The 26967-nt window shown below is 37.3% G+C and overlaps 1 protein-coding gene across 5 annotated transcripts in view; it reads right to left on the bottom strand.

Moving 5' to 3' along the window:
• LOC107092613 (FH1/FH2 domain-containing protein 3-like) overlaps nucleotides 1–26967 on the bottom strand; it is a 93816-nt gene that overhangs the window by 19863 nt on the left and 46986 nt on the right. For 2 of the 5 annotated variants that reach the window (XM_015387184.1, XM_015387185.1), the window contains exons 4-15: nucleotides 25602–25669; nucleotides 24980–25085; nucleotides 16246–16340; nucleotides 14769–14880; nucleotides 14546–14640; nucleotides 13439–13582; nucleotides 13083–13318; nucleotides 10294–10707; nucleotides 8759–8815; nucleotides 8355–8489; nucleotides 4836–4886; nucleotides 798–1015 (exon numbers count right to left, since the gene is read on the bottom strand). In XM_015387184.1, coding sequence (XP_015242670.1) covers nucleotides 798–1015; nucleotides 4836–4886; nucleotides 8355–8489; nucleotides 8759–8815; nucleotides 10294–10707; nucleotides 13083–13318; nucleotides 13439–13582; nucleotides 14546–14640; nucleotides 14769–14880; nucleotides 16246–16340; nucleotides 24980–25085; nucleotides 25602–25669 — 1731 coding nt within the window. Of the gene's footprint in view, nucleotides 1–797; nucleotides 1016–4835; nucleotides 4887–8354; nucleotides 8490–8758; nucleotides 8816–10293; nucleotides 10708–10927; nucleotides 11036–13082; nucleotides 13319–13438; nucleotides 13583–14545; nucleotides 14641–14768; nucleotides 14881–16245; nucleotides 16341–24979; nucleotides 25086–25601; nucleotides 25670–26967 lie in introns of all 5 variants that reach the window. The other 3 variants (XM_015387188.1, XM_015387186.1, XM_015387187.1) reach the window with 3 other exon arrangements.

The raw sequence follows: 26967 nt of genomic DNA, 5'->3' as shown, positions 1-26967 counted from the left end.
GTGTTGTACTTTGGGGTCTTATCCAATCAGGGCTCTACTTTCTCGCTGCTTCCCGCAAAAAGACCGAGGCTCAAACCTGAACAGGGATTTCTCATAGAGGCTGACCGGCTGCGTCCTGTTGCTACAGAGAGAAGGGGATTGCATCCGAGAGCGAAATAAACAGCTGATTAATGAGCAACATCCACATGAAATCAGGTGTATTTCAGCGCATATTTAATGCAGTTTAATGACTAGATTTATGAAGTATGACAATGCATATTTAACCATTAATTTTACAAAATTTAAAGGGGAGATTTAGGCTCTCTATTATTCAACGAGAAATCGTCTCACTAATTTCTATTACTGTAAAAATGATAAACAAATGCTGCTCATAACATTAACTAAATGTACTATACAGATTTATGGATGAAATGTGAAACCTTTACTCAGCTGACGTAACTTGGTTTATTGGTGAGGCAGACAGCTTTATAAGACCTGACAACTTTCAAGTTTGCCCACATTATTTTTAGTTTAACCCAATAAAGTAAATGTGATGAATGGAAGGTGACCATTTTGTTTCAGAACCATGACTCTCCATGTTATTCTTGACTGAAAATTCTCTCTTTCATCAGCTCAGATAAGTTTCCCTTTAGACGGCTGACTTCAGAAATAAATCGGCCAGGGTTTCCTGGCATTTAACTCAAATAGTTTTGAACTGCAAGAAGAATCTGATGGTTCACAAGCACTGGTCAACCAGGACATACCATCAATATCAAAAATACGACCAGTTGAGTCTGTTAAAATGCAAATCTTCCTACCAGCATCAATGGGGGTGCCGGCAGTGGATGATGTCTCATGTTCCAGATCAGCCTCTGCTTCCTCCTGGGAAGCGAAAGATGATGGCGTGCTGCTACGTGATGATGATGGCCAAGCTTCTGAGGGTTCAAAGGGCAAGCTGAGGTCAGGGCGAGTCCTCGAAACCCGAACGCGGTCTCTGTCGTACTCCTCCGCTGCCAGACGCTCTACGTTCTTATACCTGAGGCCGAGCAAGAGATGCATTGTTAATATTAGTCACTGCAAAGCTGGTGAAAGCAAAACCACTTGTTTCCAATTTCTGTCAGGGAAGTTATATTGATTATCAAATAATACGATGAAGATAACATTTTTAAATTCTGAAAAGGACAAAAGTCTCGCCACAGCTCCAATTCCTCTGCAACACAAGAGTAAAACTCCTCTGCCATCCCGATTTAAGCAACTGTTAATCTTTCAGCATCCATCCTGTCAGCCTTAAAGCTTTGAAACAAGTTAATTACAAATAAAGGAACAACTAAAGGACAAATTGAGAGTTAAAGACCTGTTTAAAATCAGCTACCTTCCCTCCTTTTCCCATTTTTCCTTCTTTCCTTCCACTCTTGCCCGGACCACAGAGCTCCCCAGTTCAACCTGCCGGCCAGCGAGGAAATTTAGGGCACCGAGTCAAACCTCTCTCTCTCTTTGAGCCTTTCTTCTTTCTCTAACCCCTCCTCTTTCCCACCACACTGTGAATGTGTGCAGCTTCTGTTGAGGCTTCATTAGCATCAGGACACTCTAGATGTCTGAAGAAACCAGACACGAATGCTCTTCTGTGTATCGGGTTGCCTATCTGCATAGGATTAAGCATCAACTGCAGCTAGAGGCAGCCAAGTGTGTATTGTCGGCTTCATCGCACTGTATGGACACACAGGCAGACTCACACATGAGCAGAGTGGATGTTTGTGAAAACACACCGCTCCTGCTGTGAGAGCTGATTGGGAGCTAATCCCTCCTTCAGAACCGAGCATTGTTTGTCTGCAGGATTTTTCTAGACCAATTAAAGCATATATTGTTGTTACAATTTGCTCATGTTTATCAAAGCTTAAAAACTGAAGTGGTGCATCAAACAAAAAACAAATAAATGAATGAAAATTGCAACATTATAGACATTCTGCACAGAAAACTAGGCCTTCTACATCTTTATCAAAGCCTCTTCATGCCTTTCGAGAGCCACATTTCTTTCATGGAGTTTTTTCCAGAATCTGTTGATGTATTGATACTTATTTAAAGGCTAAATCACAGGATTTCTCTAAATGTTTTGCAAACCCTCAGCAGCAGGAGCTGTTGCTCCCTCACCATATTTTCTACAATGATCGTAAGCTTTGTTTATGCTTGATACGTCCACAAAGGGACATTTTTAACTAGGCAGACAGATAAGCATGGAAAACATGGCGAGCAAGCACCAGCTCAAAATGATGTCATTTTGCTGTGCGGACGCTTGAAGCATAAACCAAGCTTAGGGTCTGGTATTTGTTTAAAAAGTAATAAATGACAAGGGAACATACAGAGGAAACTCAAAACAACTGGCAACATGCACATATCTGGCAACCCATTTAGGTTCACCCTGAAAACAGACAACAAGATCTGAAAAGAAGAGTCTAAAAAATATCATGGTAGCTAGATTACCTTCTGGTGTAGAAAAATCACAATCAGACTGCACATGTTTATCTTCAATGGAAAGATAAACTAAAGAATATGAGGGTCAGGCTGAACTTTGCCATGGAAATTGTATAGAAAGATTAGTATAAAAGTTTATTTCTATAAAATCAGAAAAGAATGAAGATATAAATCAAATACAGAATAGAAGAGGAAGTAACATGGTTAGAGATGCTTTGTTGCAGGAGGACCTGACCAGCTTACAATAATAGACTTCAACCTCAAAAGATATTTAATGAAAATATGAGAAAATTTGTTTAAAAATAAAGCTGGATTAGCTTCAATCTTGAGAAATTGAGATTATGTGGGTTGACTTGAAATAAGCTCTGCTTGGAAGAAAACGTCTCTCTCATAACTCAGATAACATTAAGAACTATTTTTAGCCAATGCCAAATATTAGTAGGAAGAGTTTTACTTAAGAAATGAAAAAAAGATAGTTATTGACATGTAAACCTTTCTTTAAAAATAACTTGAGTGTTGTTTAATAAAAAGATTTTATGTAAAATAGTTTAACTATTTTTTAGTGTGTTATTCACCTAACATAAAGGCATGCCCTGAGAGATTGTCAGGCTCGGCATATGGTGGAGAGCATGTTAATAAATTTATGAGGTGAGGGGAAAAACCAAGCTTGTATGTCAAGTTCCCACTCTCCCCCTTTAAAATGATTTTAACCATAAGGTAGAGTCGTCCTCTGGGCAAAGTACGCCTGGTTTAGCCTTTTAAACCTTCCAATGCTCTGAGGAATGTTTCATGTTTTTTCTGTCAACTACATGTAAATAAGCTAGTAATAATTATACGTTTCTTGAAGTCGCACCAAAAAGTGGAAACTACCCTTTAGTTTATACCTACAAATAAAATAAAAAAGACCATGAAGGAGAGAAGCAGTCTGCAGTAAAACAAAGCACAAAAAGAATAAGATTGTTAGTTGCGTGGCTAATTTAGTTAAACATAAATGAAATGTTGATTTTATAAAATTGATTCAATACTGATCTTTAGAGGCTTTCTGATTAGTTTGTTTCCTTTTTAACTTGTCACTGTGTTTTACATTAACTGCTCATTTATTAGTGGTGATCACAGCTCACTGTGTCTTTGCTCAGCCCAGAAGACATGTGTCAGCCTTTTTTTTTAAAAGAAGCTGTGTGTGAGTTGGAGAAAACCAAACACAAACCAAACCCCAAGTGCTGGAGCCGCTGACGAGTTGACAAGTCATCACTCTAGTTTGAATAAAAACTTCCCAACAAGTGACCCCAAGCCTGGGGAGTAACCTCCCAGCACAGGGCCCTCTGTGTTCTGGGGGGGTTCTGGGAATTTGCGACAAGCCACAGAGGGGAGAGATGAGGAGCGTTTGCATATTCAATGATCCCACAAATCTAAAGAGACAATCGTTTGGCATCTAACTGATGGCAGAACGCTTTTTCTCTGTTTCCTCATTCCTTTGTTTCGTCCTTTCCTTTTATTATCACAAATAACTGCCTTATAAACATTTCCTCTTTAAATCACTCCTTCCCTCTTGCCATTTTCTCCTTCATTAATCTTTTAGATTTGCCCTTAATTTATTGTTTGTATCCTTATTTCCTTCCCTACCCGTAACCTTTCCCACTTCCCTTAATTTATTTCTTTTTGTTTACTTTTCTATCTTCTGCATTTGGTTTCCTTTTATCGACCTCTTCCCTACCATTCCTCCTTGTCTCCTCCATGTGGTTTTGTCTTTTAATTTGACTCCAGCAATGAGTGCAGTTTGAATATGTAAAACATGTACAAACCTTTTTTGAAATAAAATTCAATTTGAGCAAAATATACACCACAGGGATATTAGGAAAGACAAAAAGTGCACTTTAATAATAAAAATTGCACCTAATTTCATCATAAGAGTAATATTCTGTGTACTTAAAATTAAAAGAAAAATAATGTGATGAACTGCTGAAAAGGGGGTTAAACTATTAGAGGTAGCTTTTAAACAGTTAACTTTCTAATAAAGTCACAAAAAAATGGGACTGACCTTTTTTACCCCTTTTTTCTGAATCATTTGCTTCCTGATTCCCGTCTGCACACAGATTTATAAGCCTCATGAAAATTCTTTCCGTGTGTAAAGAGAGGAGTGGTGCATGACATGTGCATTCAGGATGGAGAGCTCAACAAATCTATGGATCGGATTTTCTCAAGGCAGCCAAAACAATCAGTCCAATAAAAGGGAGGAGAATCAAGAAAAGAGGCAAACTCAGATCCCACTAACCCTTCCATAAGGCAATGACAGCTAATTTAACCTGAAAACAATTACACCATTAGCATGTTTCCCAAAGAACTTCCCAGTGGGTTCAGATGTTTTGATTTAGTGTTTAGGCACTTACCGCTCCTCCCTCGCAAGCCTGGCCTCCTCCATTTTATCCACATAGTCACGGCTGGGGGAGACAAACAAACAGAACATTTCAAAAGATAACGACCATGTTCAGTTCCACCAATGAGATGATCAAAATACATGCAGTAAAGGAATTTCAACCCATGTCTTCTGACATAAACCAGTTATGTATTTTTTAACTCATATAGGGATTGTATTTTATGAGGTCCCAGAAGAAATAGGACATAAATGACCCCTGAAGGAAGTGAGAGGTTGCAGAGCAGTCCTAAGTTTACAACCCAATATGGCTTCTATAGAACATATGGAAAACTTTTTATTTTCACTTCTTAACTTTTCTTTTCCTTCTTATATTATTTTCTAGTGGCCTTTATTTTTCTATTTTTCGAAAGTAGGCAAACAAAAAACCAGAGGTGTCAAGTAACAAAGTACAAATACTTTGTTACTGTACTTAAGTACACTTTTTAGGTATCTATACTTTACTCCATTACTTATTTTTCTTCCTACTTCTGACTTCTACTCATTACATTTTCACACAATTATCTTTACTTTCTATTCCTTACATTTTCAAAACAAACGTTACTCGTTACTCTTGGCTTCGGTTTAATGCAGAGGTCACGGATTAGCGGACCGCGGTCCGGTGTTATGCCGAAAAGTGCATCCCTGCAGAGATATGCATCCCCAGTTGCGGAATCGCACCTCGCCCTGTACAACTGCGACCATCGGTGAGGAAAACGGATTAAAATATGACCAATGGAGCTACTTGTTGTTATGTTAATGATATAAAAACTTTTAAATGTGATGCATTCATGAGCGTCACATAGCTATGGTGCATTCAGGAGCATAGGACATTTCATATATACAAGGAAAGAGGCATAAACGGAACAGAACTTAACTCATATAATAATGTATTTATTCAGAAACAGTGTGGGCTTTCTCACAATACTGAATGCTCTATAATTGTATTTCTGTTGTTTTTTGATTATGCACATCTGCTAGCTTTTTATTCTAAAAAATCTATCATTTACAGCAGCAAATTATAAAAAAATTTCAAAAGCCTGTTTAAAAGCTCCAAATGAGGCTTCAGATCAGACAGCAATAATTACGCTGTCATTGTTTTACAGGCAGAATTAGCATTTGCTGACCCTTGTCCTTTAACTACTGATGGATATACAGGAATACAGTCATACAAGTGTAAACTCCTCTGAGATAGCACGGCATGCAATTTTCGGCAATTTCTATTTTTTTAAATAATTTTTTACTTTAAAAATTCAATGTATAGCGTGATTGTATAAATACCTAATTTTTTTCAGTGTAAATTCTTTTTAAAGTAACAGATTATAATTAAAAATGTCTCAGGACCTTTACTGGTTGATGATTCTTTATTCGTACCCTACTGATTTTTAATTGGTTACCCGTGGTTTAATGTTTATAAATATTTATTTCTCGTCATGTGCGCCATCCAATGCAGATCATTGGCGCCATCCACATCTAGTGAAAACTAGTGTAATTGGATGAGTCATATAACACAAACACTCATAGGTTAGCTAAAGGAAATAATCAGAAGCAAGCAGGTGTTCTTCAAACTGCAAACGTGAATTGTCTATGCCATGCTACAATGTAGGATTCAGAAAAAGATGTTGAAATCTCAAAGAAATTTTCTGAAATAGTCGAAAAATTGAGCTTTCAATTCATTTAGTGGCATCTGGCTGTTTTCTTTAAAGGTTACTTTATACATTATACAGGTGATAACTTAAAGAAGTGTTTAAAAAAGTTGTAAAAAAAAAAAAAACAATTTTATTATAAAAAATGTACCTGTAATTAGTTTAAAATGGATTCAGGAAGTCCTTTAGGAGCAGTAAAGCTGGGCATACACTGTATGATTTTTTTGTCCTTTTTGGGCCGATTCTTCAATTGTGCAAGAATTTTTCGATCAGGCTGACTTCGAGCCTGATCGTGCATTGTGAGTGTACAGGAGGTAACAAGCGGCAATCAGCCTCTCACGACCACATCCCGATCAGGAATCGTAAGGTTGGAAAAAAATCAAACATTTTTGAAAATCAGTCGACCGTCGTGGAAAAAATCGCTCAGTGGGAATGTTTAAACAAGGAAGCTTCTTCTTCTTCCTCCTCTCAGTTGTAAACACAGAAGCATGGCGGGGGTGTGAGTGAAATGTCATTCTGTCTGTAAAATTGTCAGACCATAATAGCCACGTTTGCTCAGCCATGTCTTTGTCCAAATACGTCATCACCTTTTCTTTTTAGGGCTTTCAGCACAAAAATGCACTAATTGCAAAAGCAGCGCTTTTCACTCTAGTGAGCTTCATATCCGTCTTCTGCTCATTTAGCTTCCAGATAGACGAGTCCTAGTAGCGCCATCTCACTGCGGAGCTGAGTCAGACGTTGTTTTTAGACGTACAGTGTGAGCAGATAGATTGCATCAGAGTGTCGGGCGGCACAAACATTGTAAGCTGTGAACTCACACTGTACAACGAAACCCTGCGGATTGAAAAAATCGTACATTATATGCCTGACCTAAGTAGAAATGGTTTTGTAGACCAACATAAGATGTGTGTCACGTAACGCATCTCTCTACAGTGTAGCTCGTTCCTCAACTCCAGCTATGACCCCTCCCTGCCTCCCTCCTTATATGCAGAAATTTGCAAAGGAAAAATGCCTTTCAGAGGAGCATGTGAAAGGAAGAAGCAACTGTCTCTCCCTAACCTAATAAGTCTGTTTAAATCCACAAGATACGCTTTCCACCATTTTGCTCCTACACTACACTGCTTTCTCTGGGCAGGGAGTTCATACATGCAAGTGCAAATGACCCGACTTGCAAACAGCAGACTAGAGAGCAACACTAAGAAGTGATGGATGATGTCACACTATATTCATTTTAAAAAGATTCCTTTACTTCTTCACTTCAATATTTTCTTTCTTTCCATCTAAAATAATAAATTATCACTTACTGCTCTATTAAAAGTTCCAGAGTGAACAAAGTTTTCTCCAGCTGTTTATAGCATAAGATAATACTGCCTGTAGCTGCCGACTATCAGTGTGCTGGATCACAGATGTGATTAGAACCAAAAATAGGAGTGAGAAGGAATATTTCACACAATGCGTACCAGAAAACCCTGGCTAAGTTTCAAAGTCTGAATTACAATAACTCCATGCCATGTATAACACAAATGTAGGGTTTTATTACATGCCTCAAATTTCCATTTAAAATTTAAAAACAAGCAAACGTATAATATAACAAATGCACTTGCTTTATGCAATAACTGTTAAGCTATTGCATTATTTCTCAGTTATTATTCTATGACAAATTGTTACCAGCCCATGCCTGTCAACCTTTAGATAAACTAGACTGAGCTCAATGGAAAATACATAAAAATCTCTAAGCCTGCATATGATGCTTAATGTTTTATATGACTTTTTTCTGATTAAAGCTTTTTAACATCCTGTTTAATGTCCTCATACCAATTTCCAGTGAAAAAGTGGCAACATTGCCTGACCTGTGCTTGTTCCTCTCCTCCCGCTCTATCCTCTGCAGCCTCTCTTCTCTCTCCAGACGGCGGCGCTCTCGCTCTGCAGCCAGAGACTCCTGGTGCTGTCGGTAGGAGGATGAAAGGAGTCCACCTAATGCTACCCTAAAAGCAGAAAGCAAATGCTTGTATTGGGAGAACTGCAGCCGCTATCCACATCTTTATATGTTCATGTATTTTAAAAGAAGTCAACATAAATTAACAACCCTGCACACATTCCTGATCACCTAACCATGTTTCAGACTGAGTGTTGCTGCAAACACATGAATACGCTCATTTATCAACATGTTTACTCCCCGCTCAAGTTCACTTTTGAGCTTTTTTTCCAGGAAGTGTAATAAAATGAAGTAGATGTTGTTGAAGTTGCCCCTCACCTTGATGTTGTGGGTGTACTGGGAGTGCTGAGGGAGGAGTAGGATGTGACTCCGTTCCTAAAAGAGAAAAACAACAGTCAAAAAAGGAGGGGAACTCTAAGAGGACCCATTAGTCACCCAGTTACCTGAAACCTGATACGTTAGCCTCATGGCATGAACAGCGAGCAGTACCCTCTTAAGTAAGACTGCAGGTGCAACACATGACTGATCCTAATTAAAGACATCTGTGGAATTCATGCAATTTTAAAAAAGCCTCTTGTTTTATTTTGATTATTTTAAGCTTTAATCCTAATATTAAAACATATATATGGAAATCTGCAAACTTAAATATCTGCCTTGATGCTCTTCCACCTGTAAAACGTTGCACTATTCCTCTCTTTTGTCATATAATTATATATTTCCATATGTATTCATGTCAGATATATGTTTTGCTTGCCTATATGTAGCAACTTATAAACAAAGCAAATTCCTAAAAAAAAAAACACTACTCCGCAACTAAGCTTTTTCTGATTCTGAAATGACATAATGCTTTGAAAACACGTCCGCACCGCTTGAATGTTTCCAAATTGAACCACGTTGCGGCCACAAACCTCAGTGTGTTTTCTATGATTCTATGCAGTAGAACACCAGAAAGCAGATGGGGAAAGGACATAAAAGATGCATTAAATGTTTTTAGTGTTTATATCTGAAAGGACACAGAAAAAAAATGAACTGCCACCATTTACCTAAGTTTCAAACAGAATCTAATTCAATCTGGTAAAATAAAGCTGTTTTTTTTAAGGCCTTGTAAAAGTGGATGCGTTAAACACTTGTTAACAGATGTTTCGACCAGATGGAATAAACTGAAACTGAAAAAAAAAAGATAAATAAGGGTAATTCTGATAGAGAAGCTTACAGAGGCTGCATTAGAAAAAATGCAAGTGGTGTGAAAAAACTTATTATACTAAGAAATCTGCAAAAGCAGAAGAGCGTAGACAAACTCAGACACAATCAACCTTTCCCTTTTTATCCTTTCCTCATATAGAGAGAAAACTGATTGTCCCATAACTAACAAGTCGGATGGTTTTGGATGTATTGTTACACAATGTAAAGGAAAATATCAAAGCAGAGCAGTGGCACAGAAAGAAAAGATGAAGTACTGCTAAAAGGTATGAAGGAGGCAATAAGAAGGGATTAATAGACCTGCAACTGTGATTGTGCTGAAAAAAAAGCATAGAGCTGGAAAACCAAAGTGAGAACCGCAAATAAGTGCAGATTATCATTCTAGAAGAGCTAAAGAGAAGTAAGGAGAGCTACATGAGGAGGGGGAAATTATAACTGGATTAGAGCCGGGGTGCAGAGCTGTGAAGGGAAGGAAGTGAAAAGAACTGGTGAAAAAAAGAAGGTGATGAGCAAGAAAAGTGGTGCTGAAAGAAATCCAAGTTGGTGGGAAAAATAAAAATACAAAAACAAGAAACGGAAGAGAAAAAAAAGTGATGGGAAGAAAAGATGAAGAAGAAGCCGGAAGTCGTGAGGAGCTCTGCTCGCCGTCTGACCTGGGAGGTGTTGCTTTTGGTGACTCCTCATTGCGTTTAGCCTGAGCAGACTGTGCCGTATCTTCGTCGAGATCATATGAGAAGAGGTGAAAGGGCGAGTGGGGCAGGTAGGGCAAACGGTCGGGGGACGGACGGGAGCTGCCGCGCAGCGGAGGGCTGACTTCCTTGGTTGCAGGGACGGTGACAGTTGACCTTTTCCTGGCCAGCAGGGTGGCTAGGACGGAAGGCTGGGACTGGGGGCTCAGGCTGTGGGGCTCTGGAGGAGGGGGCTTGGGGCTCGAGGGGAGTGATGAAGATGTTTGGATTATTTCTGCCTGATTCTTCTGGTCACTGTCGCTTCTAGTTGCTTTTCTGGAGGTGATGGTGATGGACTGAAGCGTGGTCCTGTGAACAGTGGATGTAGGGCACGCAGCCCTGGAATAGAGGGTTACAACGAAAGGGAGAGTCTCAGAAAACATAGCTAGAGAGATTTAAGGTGGGGACATCATCACCAAAACTACCACAAAGGCTGACTAACTGTAAATCAAACACACATTTACGATAATTACATTTACTTCATTAATGACACCCCTACACAAAAACATGAAAACTGCTCTATGTTACACTTCTATGTCGCCACCAAGTCCTAAAATACCTGGAGGTGGTCTGATAAGCCCCCTCCCTCTCATCCGAATCAGACTCAGTCACAGGAGTCTCTTCTTCTTCCTCCTCCTCCTCTTCCTCCAGGCCACATTCCTCCTCTCTATAGAGGTCAGTGGGTGGTCCAGGAGGGAAATGCATACATGACGGAAACATTGAGGGGAGAGATTGAGGAAGAGATGATGTGATACACGAGAACGTCATGCAAATGGACATCTCAAAGGAGATTAATGAGGTGGATGCATAGAAATGATGGTTAGATGTGTTCTAATGACCTTATTGGCTTAGAGACAATGAACCAGGATGTGACAAATCATTTGATTCAGAAGGTTAGAAACAAATCTTATAGTGGGAAAACAGTTTATGAAAAGAGTTTCCATTAAGATGCACATGAAGACAAGTTATGAGGAAAGGGAAGAATGAATGGAAGACTGACTGGAGACCAGTTTGGGCACTAATCTGCCACTGGATTAGCCTTGTTGCCGTCGAATTGATGCATGCAGCCACACCATCGGATCCATCTGTTTGACCAATAGGATGACCAATCGCTGAGGTTTGTTTCTCAAAGGTATTGGCTCTTGAACTTTTTCCATCCTTTGTCACGTTACAACCACAGACTCCAATGTAATTAATCAGCAGAAGGTAGTGGACATTTTGAAGTGTCGCAATGTACATGCAATAATTCATGCTATAACAGCTTTCATAATCTAGAGCCTGAAATCTATACTCATTTTCTTTGCAAAATAGCTCAGACTCAGACAGATTTTATGAACATCAGTTTCTATGTCTTCCCTTACATTCCACTGGAGCGTGTGGTTATCGTCCTGCTGGAAAAAAAAACCTCCACCCTAATTTTCAGCAGCCTCTAGAAGGTTTTTTTTTTTCTAGCATTGCCTTATATTTAGCTTTAACATTTTTCCCATCATCTGTGACCAACTTGTTTATTCTTGTAAAAAAAAAAGCTTCCCCAAAGCATTATGCTGCCCCTACCATGCGTTATGGGGTTCGGTTTAAGGTGGCGTTTAAGTTCATTTTAAAAAGATCTATATTCATATGTTTAGGATGTCCATCACTGTGTTAAATCTGACTGGCTGCAATGAAAGTTAGATTTTGGTTTACAGCACATATTTGCAAGGCCATCTAGTGGGTTTGTGGCAAACTCTAACCAGAAATATTTTTGTTTTTCCTATTAATTTTATTTTATTTTTTTTGGACATCCTTCCAGAAAAGTCTGATTTGTGTTCAGTCCAATATTTTCCTCCTGATTCTCCCACCTCAGCTGTGCATTTTACTTAGGTGCAGAGGAGCACAACTGACTTGTTTTCTATTTGATTTGATTTCTATTTAGAAAACAATCAAAAAAATATGACAATAATGCTCCTTCTCTTATGAAATGTTCAAATGGTTTGTGGCAATTTATGCAGATATATCCTAGAATCCGATCAAAATACACTCAGGTTTGAAGTTTTAATGTGATAAAATGTGTAAAAGTTCAGGAGACTGTGTATAATATTACATAATTAAGTCATAAACATAAACTCAAACACATAAGATACCAAAAAAAGAGAAAAAACCCTGAAATTGATGTCATCAGGATTTTCCCTTCATTTTTTTTTAGATCCACGTTAATCCTCGTGTGCCGAGTTTACATTTTCAAAATATTTGCGGTTTGGACCATAATCTTCTTTGGTCATGTGACTGGTTGAAAGAGGATGAAGAGATGGGTGGGAGATATTTACTGAGACTGGAAAAAGGCTACAGAGGGTGAGGTGTGGCAGAGTGAAATTTGATAAACCAGCCAGAATCCCATCAGAACTGCATGTATGGAGGAAAAGTGCACAGCACTGCAGTAACGCTGCACTGGTTTAAAGGAGTGAAGACTGGGGTTAGATTCATCAGAAGGAGGAGATCCACACCGTTAATGTGGTGCTGGAGGGGAGGGGAGGACTCTGTTACGTCATGTATGTGAGGAGCAGCTGATGTGGTTCCTGGGAATGTTTGAACTTACATGGATGGAAGGAAACCTGACAGTGCTCTGGGGTGGAAAGTGGTCAAACTATCAGATCTCATCCTTGGATTCACATTTGTCTTTAAAAGACCATCTTTCACTATCTGTAACTCTTCCTCCCTCCTGTTGAGGGTGCTCTCACCTCTCGCTCAGGTCCTCTGCTCGGTGTCCGCTGAAAGGCTGGAAGCCAGCCCTCTGAGGAGATGCGGGGCTGCAGGGGGAGGCCTGTCCCGATCTCCCCAGAGAGGCCCGACGGCTCCGACGCCTCTCCAGGCCTCGATGCTTCTCAGCTCCCCCCAGGCTGATGCGTCGACGTTCCCGGCATCCTGTGGGTGGCGGCTGGCTGTCGTCATCGCCATCCTCATGTCGTAAAGTCATCTGGGAGAGAGGTTGTTGTTTAAGGAGGACTGAAAAAAACATTCCCCTCCTCTGGATCACAGGGTTGGATCGACTGCAATACACACAGCTTAAGGCAGATGTAACTGATTTGTTTCGTACCTCATAAATGTTGAGCTGCTCCACCAAGTCCAGATCGGTACCTTTCCTTCCCAGGTGTCTTTGGGATACCGTCTCCATGCCTTGTTCCTCCAGACTATCCACCATATCGTAGAAGGAGTCCTGGTCAGGCAGTGCAGCAAGCGTCTGGAGCAGACGAGAGCAGAAGTCACAAGATAAAAAGATATCGGAATTTCCGAACTATAGAGCGCACCTCACTATAAGCTGCGCCCACTACATAAAAAAAAAATGGAAACTCTAATTTAATGCTCTTTTAATGCTCTTAGAAAAAAATTGAATGCCCTCAACAAGTACCCATGACTCTCATATATATCACGGCAAAATCCTTTGTTATCTTTACTGTCGACTGGCTATTCCTCGTTTTCCAGCCACTTTTGTTGAAATGTGGATTTTCCCATTGTCTAGCTTTTTCTCGAGCTTCTTTTCCGAACATACGGCTTTACGATGAACCGGAAATCCATGCAAATATATCGCGGTATAATATATCGGACAAAATTTTTTTCAAATAAAGCATTTTAAATGCCACAATAATCACATTTAATGATTTTTAATGCCAATTAAGGCCTTCACAACTATGTTTATTAATTCATTTCAAGTAAATAAATTAAAATAAACAATGGGGAACTAACAGGCAATTACTGGATTACTGCCGCTAATACAAGAACCAGTTCAATCAAATCCTGTGCAAACTACTCTGTGTATGAATATTTGGAAAAAGGCTGAGGATTAAAAAATCTTAACTCATTATCTTATTAGTTTTTATTACAATTGTTTAGCGAACGATTATTTTGCAAATAGACTACCGTAACCTGTCGATTAATTTTTCATTTAATCGATTAATAATTGGATAGCCAAAGGTTCCTTAAACATATTTTTTTACGAAATTAAACCAGGTGAACGTTTTTTCCTTTAAATAATTTAGCTTATTTAGAGCAAAAATATGAGAAACATCTAGAAATATTATATAGTTAAACTGATAGAGAAGACAAATCGCTGGTTAGATTGGGGGGAAAGTTTATTTTTAAGGCTTGTATATCTTTACTTAGGTGGGTGAAGGAGTTCAGTATACATCAGAGAAGGTCTGCCTACCTTGTTAATGAGCGTCATGGCATAGACCAGCAGCTCCGTGTCCACTCCATCTTTCTCTTGCAAGATCTCCATTGCATTGGACCAAGGCTTGCAGCCTGGATGTCCCAACAACACGATTATTCATCACAGCCCAGAAAATCACATAAACATTTAACCTAAACCCAATAATATGAGGTCCCAGCAGCTAATCTTAAGCCTCTAATGAATTTATTGTGTTCTGTACCTCTCTTTGTGTCCACAGAGGTGATGGCGTCTATGAGCAGCGGGGCGTTGGACTCAGAGTACTCCACAAACAACAGCAGCAGCTTCAGAGCCGTTTTTACCACCAGACGAAACTAAAAGGAGCAAAACAAAACATGTTTGGAATTTTACCTCTTTGGATTTACATTTCTGAAAAGTCAGCACGCAGTATTTTTATTTATTTATTAATTTAATTGGTGGCTCTGGGGCCCCATGGCTAATTCCTACACTCTTTTTTTATTCACGTCTTGGCAATTTCTCCCCTCCTGCTTTTCATTTTTTCCAAAAAATTAAACCATTTAACTCCCTTAAACATAATTGATCAGTTTTATAAATCAGCTGTTTGTACTCTTTGATAAATTTAGGAGATAAATAGTCATACACTGGAAAAACGATCTAAAAATAAGTAAAAATTTCTTAAATTAACTCTATTTACCCTTAATTTGAGCATGTAAATGAGAAAGTTTGCCAACGGAATGAGTATTTTTACTCTTAAAATAAGATAATTATATATTACATGCCCTTGAAATAAGACAATGCAATTGCATTTTCTTATTTTAAGTGTAAATTGTCTCGTTCCATTGGCAAAATGTCTCTTTTTCCTCCTCAATCCAACAAAAAATGCACTTATTTTAAGAGAAAATTATAGACTTTTTCCTGTGTAAAAATTCTCAAATTTCATGTATTCTAATATCACTACAGTACTGTCTGATACCTGTCTTGTTTAACTATATTGAAAAGATAAACTATAATCCATAATCCATATTAAAACCAAATTAACCCAGAATTGAAAACCAAAAACCATCTATGGTGATACAGTGGAAGATGACTCCTCTTCCTTCCTTTTGAAAGTTAGAAATGCATTTAACTGAATTCTGAAGCCGACTTTTTTATATTCAGTTTGGTTTCTGCCTTTAAGATATGTTTATGAATTGAAAACAAAGAAAACAGACTTCCTTTTGCTGCTTGTTTATTTATTTATGTTTTTTTATGCATTGCTACTTTGGGAAGACATAAGCTTGTACACAAATACAAGTTGCAGCGATTTACCTTCTCAGGAATAAGAAAGCTCCGTAATGCATTTCAGAATGGAAAGATAGTCTAAAGATAAGCTATTGCAAGGTTTATTTTAATGATATGGTTAAAGTTATGGTTAGGAAAGTAGTTGTTATGGTGAAACAGATTCTTTACAGGGTCTTTTTATTACTCCATACCGCATGTTCGTTCAGTTCACTGCATATATTTTATTATCTGTAATCAGACTCTCTATATAATCAACAAAAGAAAAAAACATGAACCACGTCAGCTGAGGGCACAGGCTCCTCTCACAGATTTGTTTGTTTGTGTTTTTATATTTTTTGCACAGCTGCTAAAAATACGCTTTCCCAAACAATGGGCGGTTGTTCAAAGATAATGACAGCATGCAGCCCTTTTTTCCACTTTCTCTTTTCGTGCCGTACCTTTGAGCCAACCAGAGCGTAGAGCCACTGGATCGTCTCCGGATGGCTGATGACACCGTTCATCCCGTCCACGTACAGCATGATCTGCCCCAGAGCTGCCAAAGGATAAAAAGGATACACAGTCTGAGGCAACAAACAATGGAAACCAAAAACTAACATTGCTTCTGACAAAACACAGTTTAATCTTACACTTTTTTTAACCCAGTTTTTCCCCTTTCAATAGATGCTACATAAATAAATATTTATAATCTGTCTGATTTTTGACAACATCTTTTTAGTTAGCTTTTCAATTAATGCAAACTATATGTTTGTCAGGGCTCCTGTCTGTGTGTTTGTTTTTGTGTGTGTCTCCCTTCCTCCAACAGGAGGCGCCTGGTTCCGGTCCGCCTCCTCACACACCTGCTGATGGTTACCTCATTAACGGAGTGCTCTTAAGCTGCTGATTGCCACTACCTCGACGCCAGAGTGTTTGCCAGTTTTAGGTACTCTAGCCAAGCTGAGTTTTCGATGAGTAAGCCTCAGTTCTTATCTACCCGAGTTTTAACTTTGTTTTTTGTCTTTGCCTCTCGGCAGGAATTCATCCTGCAAACTGGGTCTTTTCGGACCTCCACTCCCAGGAGGGATCAACTGAGTCTCAACTGAGCCAGGGATTCAAACAGGAGGTTTGGATCCAGTCTCCTTGAGAGGATGTTGAAATTACTCTCTGAGCAAGGGAATCATCTTCACTATGACCCGTTCAAGTACAGCAGGAAATCTGAGTGGCAATCAGCGTCTCCGTTCACCTAGACCGTCCGAGTTCTGGGTAAACCCTGTTCCGCCCTCCACCGAATCAGATAAACTCTGGAAAACAATACACAGATTGCAGTCAAAGATCCTTTACTTCTCTGGAAACATGAGTCATCAACCAGATCATCTTCTTCAAATCAACGAATGAAATTTCCCACTGAGCCTGAACTAATAGTCTGCCTTCCCATCACCCTCCAGTTCCGGCAAAGCAGAGTTCAGAGCAACACTGCACCGAGCTGAATCTCTTCAATAAAATCTGTTAAACTTTTCATCTGTGTCTCTCTGTTTGGTTTCTCTGCATGTGGGTCCGAGCTTTAGGTAAATCACGACAATGTTAGCTATTTGCCATTACATTGTAACTGGTTTTTACTTTAGATTTGATCACAAATCATTCAGCAAAAAAATTTAGGATATTTTATTTTTTGAGACAATCCTTAATGGGAATAAATGTTTTAATGCTGAAAAGCCTGCCTATGTCACCTTAAATCCAACTGTTTGGTGACTGTCTGGCTTTTGTAACTAAGAAAACTTGTCAAATTCCTTCAATCTAATAAAGACTTAACATTAATCTGTAACATACCTAGATTTGCTAACTATTTGTGTCTACTATATCTATTTGCTATATTTCTTTAGTCATATCTAAATATTTATAAATGTTATACTCTTAGTTTATTGCATATACCTAGTAACACACCCTCTAAATTTGTTACATTGTTGTTTTTTATTTGATCAGATTCATGTTTTTCATGTCTGCTGTTAACCTCTTTAAACCACATGTTGCACCAATATGTAAACGTGTTCATGAATTAAAGTTTAACTAAACAATATTTTAAACTGTAGTGACAGCAATAAACAGAAGTCCTTTATTTTATCTCCAGTCCCAGAACAACTATTTCCTTCTTAACAAAGTGCTTACCAGTCAACCAGCAATGAACTTTAACCTCAGTCTACACGGCTGTATGAGGATGAGCCAGAAATAAAAAAAGCTATTATGCACTTGTTATAAAGAATCTAAGTAGCACCAAATAATTCAAACCAACTTAGGTTTATATACATATATTCCCTCTTTCAAGTGCTTAAAATAAACACTGACCCTGTAGCTACCTGTCTTAATAAACGTTCTGTTTATTACACTTGTTTTGCCTCTACGTGTTCAAATAAACATCAGAAAAGGTTAGAAAATAGTGTTTGAATTACTGTAAAAGCGATATATCTAAAAAAAATACAACCCTGCAAAACTAAAACCAAAAGAAAACCTAAATGGCGGTACCTGTAAATAAGTAAATTAAAGAAATGAGAGGCACCTGATTTACTCCTTGGGACAATTTTCCAAGATCTTTACTTATGATCACAAATAGTCAGAAAGCTAAACATAAATTATAGCATTAGCTGTTACTTTGCTTCTTAGGTTTTTTAACGTCAAAACTTTGTTAGCTGTTTGTTAAAGCGAAAATAAAATAAAACATTGCAATAAATAGTTGAAGTGGGAAGAGGAAAATCCCATCATTCCCCACGAGTGACGCATGTGAATGTCAACAGATAAATTTTTTTACAATGAAGCAATTCTATGACAATGTGAACATTGATACCCCTCATGGTAATGAATTATTTTTAGTCTATCATTAAATTATATTTTACTTCTTTTTTTTTTTACAACACTTAAGTCCTTTAAAAAAACAGGTTTAAACTGCTTTTGGTGTTTTTTTTCGACCTTAGTTTCATCTGATCATAAATTTTTACTATCAGACACAGATAATCCAAGTTATAAAAAGCCATAGATAAACATTTCTCAGATTTCTCAGAAGCGATAATCCCAGTGAGGTAAAGCGACATCTTACAGAAAGCAAACAATAAAACTTAACAATCCTTCTGGGAAACACAAAATTATAATCTTATAACTTTATGTATGTAATAGTATAATGCAGTTGCATTAATAGTTGACTAATACAGTTATTTATTTTTTTCTTTATGTAAAATATCAGACCAGTATAATCTGAGTAATTACATAAAGCAGTTTGAAATCCTGGTTTTATTTAAGTGAATAGAGTTAACTACTCTTATTCTTAACTAAAAAAATGTATTGTGATAGATCACCACATAGTTTGGAAATATAAAAATAAATTCGATGCACTTCCTAAATAAAAGCACAATTATGTAGGTATGCATGAAGCTACAACTGGTGTGAAACTAACAAGGGACGGGAATGGATGGCTATACTGCTTTGGAATGTCGACCTACTGCCATTCAGCAGAGAAACCTGAAATCTGTCCATTAATATATGATAAGGTGACCAGATTTCTGAAATCCAATCTGGGGACATTTATAGCTTGTAGACAAAAATAAATACATATTATCAAAATTAAAATAGGAAACAGGGACTGTAATGCTTTCATCAATTTTTGCATATTTATTAATATTTAAAAAACAAAAATAAAGTGTAAATCCAGGAATGTGCTTCCTCTATTTTCTAAGATTGATACAATTAATCAATCAATAGTGTTTCTTAGTGCCATCTGGTCTTTCATTCTTCTCTGTCTGCTTTGCTCTGCATATTTTCTTTCTAGCTGACATCTACCTGCTCTCTGTTTTACTCTTCTAAATAGATTTTTCCTGCTTCTTTTCAACTGTTATTTCTACCAGCGTTCCTATTTTCCTCTATTCTCATTCAATCTCCTTCAGTCTTCTAATTTCTTCCTCTCTTCGTCTATCAATCCTACACTAAAACTAAAATTTAAAACAGGGAAATTATATATTTAAAATTCCTTCCAAACTCATTTAATCTCATTTTACATATTATGATTATTATGATGATGGTGATTATCATTATTATAATTATTATCTCACTCGATTAAATACTAAAAAGGCTAATCACCACAATATTTGGAGCTACAAGAAAAAAACTGAACATTAAGCGTTTTCTCTTCCTCCATCATTCTCAGATCATGCAGATCTTGTCTTATTCCGTTTTCCTTTCACTGCCTCTTATGTATTATAATGAGGAACTTTCATATATCCAAACTGAGTGGTAGAAAGGTAGACCTAAGTCTGGAAGTCTATTCTCATAAATCACAACCATTAAACAGCCAAACAAATTATAACTTTACTTAAAATAACTATCTGAAGATCTAAACTAAAGGCTACCGATCAGTTTGCCTAAAGAACATCTTTAGGCGAAATCTTGCTAATCCCTGGCGTCTTACAAGGAGTTTGCAATCATTCTGTTTAATTTTATCTGAGTCGATTTACTCATGCCAGCTGCAGCCAATGGTCTGTCTTACTTTTTGTTGATTAGCTTGGTTTATGTTGCATTTTCCGGTCCTCTGGTAAAACAAAACACATCAAAGCCTTATTTTTTTATTAAATAAGGCACGAACCAAACATTTATCACAATGATCAGACCAATCCAAATCAAATGAACCGATTAAAACGCTCAACATAACACAGGGCAGCTGCGACCCGTTGTGACAAAAAAAATTCCTTATCTGTTTTAAAACAGTGCGCTCTGCTCTCTCTACCATAATAACAGTATACAGACAACGTTTTCCCCCTCTTTCGTAAAACGGTAAAATCGGGGACATTTCCCGGGACAGCTTTAGCCGGGCACAGGTGGTCCAAAACGGGGACTGTACCCGGAATTAGGGGACGTCTGGTCGCCGAAGTATACGACCTTTAACCGACTTGGATTACCCCGCACAACAATGATCCGAATCACACCTGCAAGTCCATCTTTAAACAACTCAAAAATACAATTAAATTTAAATCATTAAGCAAAGTGATGTGTGCTAGATATCCTACTTATAACTTACTGTCAAATAATTACAAGATATTTAATGGCAATTGCTTTCGCTATGGGTGGTTCCCTTCAATTATCATAGGTGAAAATTGCTTTTTCACATAGGGCCAGGTTTATCGGGGTAGTACTCTCACTGAAAGGATATAATCATAATTTGAAAGTAGAGTTAATGTTTTTTTCTGAAAATAGAATCATTTTGCTGATTTGCAAAATAATGAAAAAAAACTGCCAAAATGAAAGAAGTTGGTAAGGAGTTTTTTTTATTATTCCAAAGTACTGTACAATAAAATAGCTTTTACTGCTTGAATAAGCAAACAGAAACTGGACGGCACATGTCTTATCTCTCTTTACTCCTGAGTATAAAAGCACCAAGGCAGAGAAGCTCACACATCCTGAACAGGAGAACAAGCCGCTCTCCAAACATGTATTTGGACCTTGATCTGAAACTTGAAGTTCTGTCTTTATTTCTGGGACAGATTGTTAAACCATTCGATGAAAAGAAACTTCGAAAAAAGAAATCCCTTTTTTTACCAGTTGAGAATTTTTTAACAAACTCCATCTTCTTCCAGCACAGCCCTTATGTCAAAGAATTTTTCATTGACGAGGAGGAATTTTTTGACCCGCAGTATGACTACGACTTTACCAAACTTTCTGACTCGTCCGTCTGTATCAGAGGGGGTGAGCTATACACACGGCCAAAAGGCTGGTACCGTATGGCCTTGAAAGTCCGGGGTAAATATCTGGACGGAGATGCGTGGCTGGGCAGTGATGGATGGAGGAGTCACTCCGTGTCTGGGGAGTGGCCCGTTTCCTATCATGGAACGTCTTTAGACGGGGCCAAAGGGATCATCAGAAGTCACTACAAAGTGGGCAAGGGAGAGTCATATGGGAGAGGAATCTACTCAACGCCTGATGTACATGTTGCCGAAAGAGAGGAATACTCCAAGACCTTCAGATCAAAGACAACAGGAAAAAACTACAAAGTGATCCTCCAAAATCGCATAAACCCAGATGCATTAGTGAAGCGCTCAAAGAAGGACTACTGGCTCATTCCTGTTCCTAAAGGAGCATCCTGTGAAGAAGAGAAATGCATCGTGGAAAGTGCTATCCGGCCATATGGCATTCTGATTAAGAAAATCAACCTTTGACCATGAGGTCCAAGAATATCATTGTTCCCTGTAGAAAATAGACATGCAAATCAGGATTTCGTTAATCATTATTGTGAAACAGTGATTCAGTTTAATTTGCATATTGACATTTTTAATTGATTCACTATTGTTGCTAAGTTCTTGAAAGAATGATAAAATACAAACAATATTTTGTTGTATTTGCACAAGTATTTATACATGAGAGTCAGATTACAATTACTATGTTATTATTGTATTAGTATTTCTCTTTTTATGTGAACAAAATGATACTGAAACGTCAAAACTATATAATTCATTGTTTGTATTCTGTATATATTTTTTTCTTTAGTGATTACTTCTTTGAAATTTGTATTTCCTTAATTTATCCTGTCAGAGCTGATTGAGAGCTGATTTTCCAATGATAAAAGGTGGTTTCCAGTTCATTTGAAAAAAAATACAAGTATTTTATAGGTTACTGTATAAAGGCTCTTGTTCCTGCTGCTTCACTTCCTCATTAGTTTACAGGGGGAGTTCTTGTTTTATCACCGCTGATAAAACATCACACAGTATGTTATAAAATAATTATAAAATTCCCATTAATGTCCTACTACATAACTCTAACTTTAAATAAGTCATTTAGAATAGAATAGAAATATCATTTTACTTCCAACAGTGATGATATGTAGCTTATTAAAGAACCAATTGAAAGCATGCCCCTCTCAGGCTCAAATTAAGTTGTAGTTGCAGGAAAAATCTGATATTTGGAGAAAATTATCATATGGGGTAGTAATTTACAATTCAGACTTTTTTTTTTGAGAAAGACCTACACATGCAATGAATTCTGGGATGTTGCAGATTTGTAACAGTGGCCCGGAGTGGTAAATTAACACTGAAGACTGAATCTGATATGAACGTTAACTGTATTTGAATGTCACAAACAAAAAATTAACAAAACAAAATTCGAAAAAAAATTTGTCTCGCAAAATTAGAGACAACTTTTTTTCAAACTTTTTCTCCACCTACAACTCAAAACCTCTTAAGAAGGCCGTTTCTGTTGAACTGTTGCTCAAAATATAGGCAAACTAGTAGATAAAGCATGTAGTACCTGTTTGGGCACACGTTGTGAATCCACAACATTGAAATCTAGATGCCTCTGGTGAAAAACCCAGAGGAGATAAAATCTACTAATTGGCATGTGTCATATCCATACACATTCATGATTCATCTTATGTAGTATTGGTTTCAAAATAATGGAAATTGGTAATGATACTTATATAAAATTGGTGCTTAGAAAGTCTGTTTCACTGACACCAAGGACTCAGCCATGTTGAAAGTGAGTCAGCAGTGCTATCTGGTGAGCTGGAGAGAAACTGTTTGTTGCAAATGCACAACTAAGTCCTTCTGTTGTACTTCTGAGTAACAAAAGCTCCTAAAATATGGATGTGGAGTAATTAGCTTAGTAGCATTTAGCTGTTGCAAATCTGCAACATCTGCCTGGAGAGGGTTAGAGGTACTCGAGACAAAAACAGCAGAGTAAAAAAACTCACAGATTCACTGTGCAGTTACCAAAAAACTTGATATCAGGCCGAGAAAAACTGTTTTTAAATAAAAAGAAAACAATAGTCCATAGAAAGAGAGAGAGAAAAAAATTTACGAAGACATACTATATTTCCATTCTTCAATGTATTTTTAACCGTCACATTATTCTGATGGGATCATTGTAACCTGTATTTGCATCAATGGCAATATCTATTCAATTCTACTCTATTCTATTATTTTTTCCACCCTGATGTCGCTCAGCAGCTCATTGCAGGGCTGTCTCTGCTCTTGCCATTTAATAAAAATATATGCTTTTGTCTATTCAAAAACAAATAAGTCTTACATTTAATATTTGCTATTCCAATAATTAAAGTGGCTTATAAATGCTTTGTTAATGGTGTAATAATGATGTCTGTTAATTTTCTATAGGTAATCTGATATATGTAGGATTAGAGACCCCACAGATACACAAAAATGCCATGTTTGTTAAAGTGAGAAGAAAGGATGCAAACTATAATCACTAAGCACCTTATTTGTATCATCAAATTTTTTTCTTCAGGTTTACATCAGCATATTTAAGGCTAATTCTATTACTTTTAACAATGATTTTCTAATTTAACTTTAGAGTTCTCCCACTTGTTTAGGGATTTTAAAAGAATTGTACAAAAAGAGATTTTCCATTTAAAATTTTTACACTTGCTATGCGCAAAAATATGAAAACCGTTGGCATAATGCTTTATGTAACACTAAAACACATTTTAAAGGTTTGCTTAGTGCTTTGATTTTAAATGCAGACCTTACAAACTATAAGATAAAAGCTGCGCCTTTCACATTTGTTGACATCCCCGGGTAAAAATGTGTCAACTAAATTCTTCTACAACTGCAGTAGCATTGGCACTAAATGATACAATGATAAATGAAATTATAATTTTGTTATCAAAAGTTATTTTGATAACATTCATTAACCACATAACTGTTATTGACCAAAAATCTAAGCCTCATCTGCTTAAAACAGAAGAGAAAAAAAAACAGATTTTACCATTGAAGGTAAAGCAAGAGGTTGTAAATATTTAAAGTATGGCTACTAACTCACATGCACCAAGATCTACATTTTTTTTTATCAAAAGAACTAAAACATTAAGCGAGACAGTAAGACTACATCTGGATACAGGTCTCTCCTGACACAATGAGGTGGAGCAGCCATTAAAAATATGCAAAGATCTCCAATATTCATGACTAGGAAACGGCAACATCCGTATTTTCAGTGTAAATTCAAGCTAACACTATAAGATTATTTATTTGTAGGTTTTCAGCACCTTTTAATCAGAAGTATTACCAATTTACTGTTCAAGAAAAAGGAATTTAAAATAAAACAAGTTTTTTTGCCTTTGAAAATGCTTCGAAAACCACATATGTTTCCGGATGTTAAAAATATATAGTGTTTTCCTTTTGGCTTTTTGTTTTGTCATGAAAACAGCAAAAAATTTACCTCTTAATATGTAATTCTGGTAGTTCTGGTCGGCCTCTGCTCCCACTTTAATTAGACATGTCAGCCCTTCCGCCATCACAAACTCATGAACCAGATCTTTGTCATCCTAAAGCAGAGGGGGGAAGAAACACACAGCATTTATTTATAAAAGGTTTCACAGGTTATGTGCAAACAAAAACAAGCAAAGGCTCATTTTATTTGGATATATTATATGGATTTGGCAATTCCTTATCCCACCACGTGATGGCAGTAGTGTGCAAGATAAATATTGTTATAATTGCTCACCAACCTGCCAACAAATCTGCTGTTTTACCTTGTTTGTTTGGTAGTGTTGTTTATTTTACTTAGATTTAAAGCTTTTTTCTACAAATTCAGACAGGTTGAACTTAACCACTCGTGGAGATGAAAGCACTTTCTTAAAATATAGATTGTCTCACAAATGGTAAAACAAAGTGGCATTTAGTTTAAGTGACTCACTGAGTTTGCAGCTCTAAGAACTAACAGAGAAGCAACAAGACAAACATAGGGAGATACCTCATCTGATCCCCATCATCTGTCTATAACAACCACTCATTTAAAGCAGTGACAAACTGAGAGTAACTGCATTTTTTGTGTGCGTTACCTGGAAAATTTGCTTCAAAGAGAACAGAGCCCTCCTCAAGTCCCGTCCGTTAGAGTTATAGAGTTTCTCTGCAGAGAGAAACAGAAGAAAACACCCGTTAATGATACAGAACAAAGGCTGTTATACTGCACCATCTTGACATTTATCTCCCTGAGCGTGTTTCATCTCTCTCCAATCCGCACATGTTTTATTATGATGCGTGCATCAATAAAAGCTGCAGGTGAAATGGGTTTCAGCTGTGAAGAGGTCGTTCATCTGATGGAGCCAATCAGGCTTCAGAACTGTGGTAATATGAGGCGAGCACATTGATCAAACACTTGTACTAAGTGCTCAGTCAGTATTTGTTTAAAAAGTTTCCCATTCACAACCCTACATACGAGGACATCCATGCACTGTATGGAAGATTGAGGTTGTATTGGAATGTTAATCAGTTGCTGGCTGGAGTATTTGGGTCGAGACACGATAGTTTTTCAGGGTGAACGCCTTCAATCTTTATAGCAACAAACTGATTGTTAACCTGTTCTTCCCCTCTTCCAGGGGGAGGACTCAATACCTTTGTTTTAAATTCCTTATATATATATATTTTTTTTTTATGATACCTTGTTAAAAATTTCTTATCTCCTTCCCTGCATTAGCATCTTCCTATAACCAGCCTTAGGCTCATCGTCTTCTACATAATTTTAGAAACATGGAGCAGAGGGATCTTTCTGTTTGCACCGTCTTTATATTCTTTTGAAGTCTTTCACATGTTTTCTATAGGATTTATAGTTAAACAGAGATAAAGAACTCAATAAGTGTTGGCTGACGTACCTACATATATTAATTAAGCTATACTGATAAACCTTTTGTTTATTTAGAAATATGTGCATATTTTCCAGACCATCTAAATCGCATCATCATCTAATCACAGCACAGAGTTCCAGTTAAACCTCATTCACTGTAGTTCATGCAGCTTAGGTAGTATCTTTATAATCCCTAATCCCAGATCATTTACTGCTTTGGCTGTATAAAACAGCAAGTTTAGGCATTTGGAAATAAAAAACGACACACATCTACCTGTCTGTATTAACACGTCTTTCCCTTTGTGTGTTATATAATAGAGTATTTGGGTGCCAGCAAAATTAGAACTATATGTACAAATCATGAGGTGACATGATGAAAACCTATATCACAATAAGTCAATACGTTATAATTCCAATAAACAAAATAAAAGCCTCAGAAAGGCTGCCAAGAATGCCCACAACAGAATCCTGTACAAACTTATGATTGGTATTGTACCAATATTATAAATCTACTCCAATGTGATATTTTAGAAATATTTCCTTTATAAAGCAATATCTCAAAACAGGGACAAACGCTGCAATCA

The sequence above is a fragment of the Cyprinodon variegatus genome, unplaced genomic scaffold (genome assembly GCF_000732505.1).
Source record: "Cyprinodon variegatus isolate N-32 unplaced genomic scaffold, C_variegatus-1.0 Scaffold387, whole genome shotgun sequence".
Classification (NCBI taxonomy): Eukaryota; Metazoa; Chordata; class Actinopteri; order Cyprinodontiformes; family Cyprinodontidae; genus Cyprinodon; species Cyprinodon variegatus.
The sequence above is the reverse complement of the archived record's forward strand: the minus strand, read 5'-3'. Positions and strand labels throughout refer to the sequence as shown.